Source organism: Astatotilapia calliptera, chromosome 22 (genome assembly GCF_964374335.1).
Source record: "Astatotilapia calliptera chromosome 22, fAstCal68.1, whole genome shotgun sequence".
NCBI lineage: Eukaryota > Metazoa > Chordata > Actinopteri > Cichliformes > Cichlidae > Astatotilapia > Astatotilapia calliptera.
Window position 1 is genome coordinate 10,061,574 of NC_137442.1, and position 3,244 is coordinate 10,064,817.

The 3,244-nt window shown below is 38.7% G+C and overlaps 1 protein-coding gene across 2 annotated transcripts; it reads left to right on the forward strand.

Annotated features, from left to right (window-relative positions):
- The first annotated feature begins 892 nt into the window (after positions 1–892).
- lsm10 (LSM10, U7 small nuclear RNA associated) lies at positions 893–3,244 on the forward strand. Of its 2 annotated transcripts, none has more exons than XM_026156959.2 (2): positions 893–1,016; positions 2,401–3,244. In XM_026156959.2, the coding sequence occupies exon 2, from the start codon at positions 2,407–2,409 to the stop codon at positions 2,818–2,820; it is 414 nt and encodes a 137-aa protein (XP_026012744.1). In that variant the 5' UTR covers positions 893–1,016; positions 2,401–2,406; the 3' UTR covers positions 2,821–3,244. The 2 variants fall into 2 exon arrangements, with proteins under 2 accessions (XP_026012744.1, XP_026012743.1); XM_026156958.2 differs by having other exon boundaries at positions 922–1,061.

Consider the following 3,244-nt stretch of genomic DNA (forward strand, 5'->3'; position numbering starts at 1 on the left):
CATGATTAGGCTGGCTCGTGTTTACATGCTGTAAAACAAAATGAGTTGCAAATGTTGCTGTGAGGCAGGGAAGAAATTAAATGAAAAGGATTGATCATATTTTTAAATACGACATCTAATTGGACACGTACTAATTTAAATAAGCTATAAATTAATATTTGGATAATGAAAATAAATGTTCATTGAGACGATTTCGTTTCTGCAGCAGCAACCTGTAGGGGGTGCTGTTGTCTTCGCTTTGTAAGAAAAGAACAATCTCATGAAGGTTTCTTTGATTCGGAGCCTTTGCTCTTTGTTTATCCGGCTTTTAATCAATTAATTAATTAATTTTAATACTTATATTTTAAATATGACAACTAGTACTGTATGAATCCAATAAGGTACAAAAGGGAACAGAGCAGTGAGTATAAACGTTCATGTAGGCATAAGATCATTTAGCATCATCCTTTCAACAAGGTGTACTATTAAATAAAAGAGTCATACATGCATACAATACAATGGCAATGGTGGGAAAAACAGTTTAGAATATCGTATGATTTTTCTGGTTTATTTCCTTTAAGTAGTTTAGAAGATTTTATGTATAACTTGAATTTATCCAAAAACAAAACAAACAAAAACACCAATTTAAACACATATAAGATTAACATTTTTAATGTATTTCTTTTGTGTGGTTTCATATTGGGTGTTTTATGATGTTCTAAATCTGTCAGTAGAATTTTCGCTTAATTAATAAAATTTTACACTCCAGAGAGCAAATTTGTTAATCTTAATATATACTTTGCAGCTTTGAAATCCAGCATATATGTGAAAAATAATGTTGCTGTGATGACGTCCTGTTCTCGGGTTCCTCATTTATGTCCTGGATTGTATTGTATTAAAGCTGGTTGTGAATAAAGTTTTTATTTTTTTAAACGGTTGACGCAAAGACGACGGTGAAACGTCATCACGTCGCTGCTCCTCTGTCGGGTTTCTGCGGGAAAACGAACGTGTTGAGATGTTTTGAGAGGTTTCAGCAGGTCGGTGTTTCGCTTCTACATGAAACCTGTGTTTAAATAATTCAGGTAAATGTTACAGACATCAGCGGAGGGAGAAGCTTTGATTTACAGTCATGTTTTACGCATTTTGGAGCTTTATTTAGTCGCTGCTAAAGCTAAGGAAACGCTAAAAAAAGAAAAGCTAACAGAGAAGACTAACTTTGTGCTTTCAGATACAAATTTGAGTGTCATTTTAAACGTGTTTTTATGTTTTCTGTAGGTTTAGTTAAAGCTAAGATGACACTGCAGTATATGACACTATATCTTCTGTATTACCATTTATATTCGGCTGTAATGTGCATATACGGGGGTTACTTTGAAAGCCAAATATGAAAGTGTTTTTTGGACCAATAAAGAAAATGCGGTTACGGGATATGATAGTCACGAGATGCAAAACAGACTACGTGTGTCTGAATGAGAAGCTGATGTGACAGTGAGGCAGGAGGAGGCTGGCGTGGTTTGGATATGTGCAGAAAGGATGCTGAATATGAAGACCTCAAAGGATTCATGTAGTGAAGGAGGACATGCAGATGGTTGGTGGTGACAGAGGACGTTAGGGTTAGGATGAGATGAAGGCGGATTAGCAACCTTCAGTGAGCTGCTGAAAAAAGGAGGAGAAGAAGTAGTTGTTTTGGCAATTAGGATTACCATTAATTGACTTTACGTCAAGTCAGCTGGTATTGATCCCCTGATTTTTAATAAGTGACAGTGGAATAAAATTATTTTGTTTTTTCCTCAGAACTTGTAACAGTTTCCAGAGTTACATTGGATCATCTCTCCAGCAGATAAAGAAAATAAGACTGGAAACATTTAATTCACTTCATTCTTTTTATGTGTGTTTTTTGTGAGCTCCATTAAAAAAACGCAGTAAGAAAGTATCTAAGACAGCCTTTTTGGTCCCTACATTGCAGTTTCAGTAGAGCCCCATTAACAGCCTAAGAGGATCTAACGTTGATGCAGTCACATTGTCTGGGCATGGTGCTCTTTTCCTAAGTCCTCAGAAATTCTTCTTCCTTTACCTTATTTTCAATCAGAAAAGTGATTAAGAAAAGATGGAGGGAGGGAAATCTTTTTTAACGATTTGACCACAGCCTCTTAGTCGTCTGACGTTTATTAAATGCAGGATTGGTTTGTGACAGATGAGATCAATCGCATTTAAGCTGTGCAGGACATTTTCTATTTGACATGTTCCTGTGTTTTCTCATTTTCTGATTCTAATGTTCTGTCCACAAAGTGTGCAAGGTTTTGCTAATTTTTGCTTTATTGCTTCAAGGTCAGAATCAGTAAACCACAGAAACACGTCTCAGGTACCAACACTGCATGACAGACTCTAATCCAGAGTTATCAATCTTCTGCTTTTCTGCAGGTTACTATGGAGCCCAAGGGAGCTGAGTCTCAGCCATCCGGCGTGGGGCCGGTTGAGGTGGTGAACTCTATTCGGGAGCGAACGATCACAGAGAACAGCATGGTGATCCTCCTGCAGGGCCTTCAGGGAGAGGTGACCACGGTGGACCTGAGGAACGAGAGCACGGCACGTGGACGCGTGGTCAACGTAGATGCCTTCATGAACGTACGGCTAGAGGACGTGTTGTACCGGGACCGGCTGGGTCAGCTCACACAGCTGCAGGACCTATTCATCACTGGCAGGAACATCCGCTATGTCCACATCCCCGACCATATGGACATAATGAAGACCATAGAGAGCCAGCTGGCCAAGATTCACCGCGTCCGGAACTTCGGCAGTGAAGGCGGAGGCAGGAAAGAGTTTGCCAAGAAAACAAAATGAGTTTTTTTTTTTTTTACATTTGGAAAAGACGCTGCTTGTGTAAGGTTCAGAGATTAGAGGACAAACACCAGTCTAGACCAGTAGTTTACATCCTGAGGGCCCACAAAGTGACTCCAGGGTCAAGAACAGGGAGAGAGATCTCAGGTACAGTAAGATATAGTTACAGTTCTCCTTTTCATTGTAAAATACTGGAAACTGTCTTTAGTGCTATAAAAACTGAACAGCTTGGAACCTGGGATGAAAGGCCACAATCTGGGTTTGATTTCTTGTAAGGATCACAAACTCGAAAGGCTGGAGTATTTGGAGGCTGATATCAGTAAATTGTTTAAATGTTTAAAAATAAAACTCCACAGATTGATTTGTTTCCCTATGTAAACACTGTAACAATTCTTTTTAATACATTGCGGATTATTTCTTGGATTAA

Excerpts from the sequence above, each read along its gene's own strand:
- lsm10 (XM_026156959.2), top strand. The coding sequence starts at position 2,407 with ATGGAGCCCAAGGGAGCTGAGTCTCAGCCATCCGGCGTGGGGCCGGTT.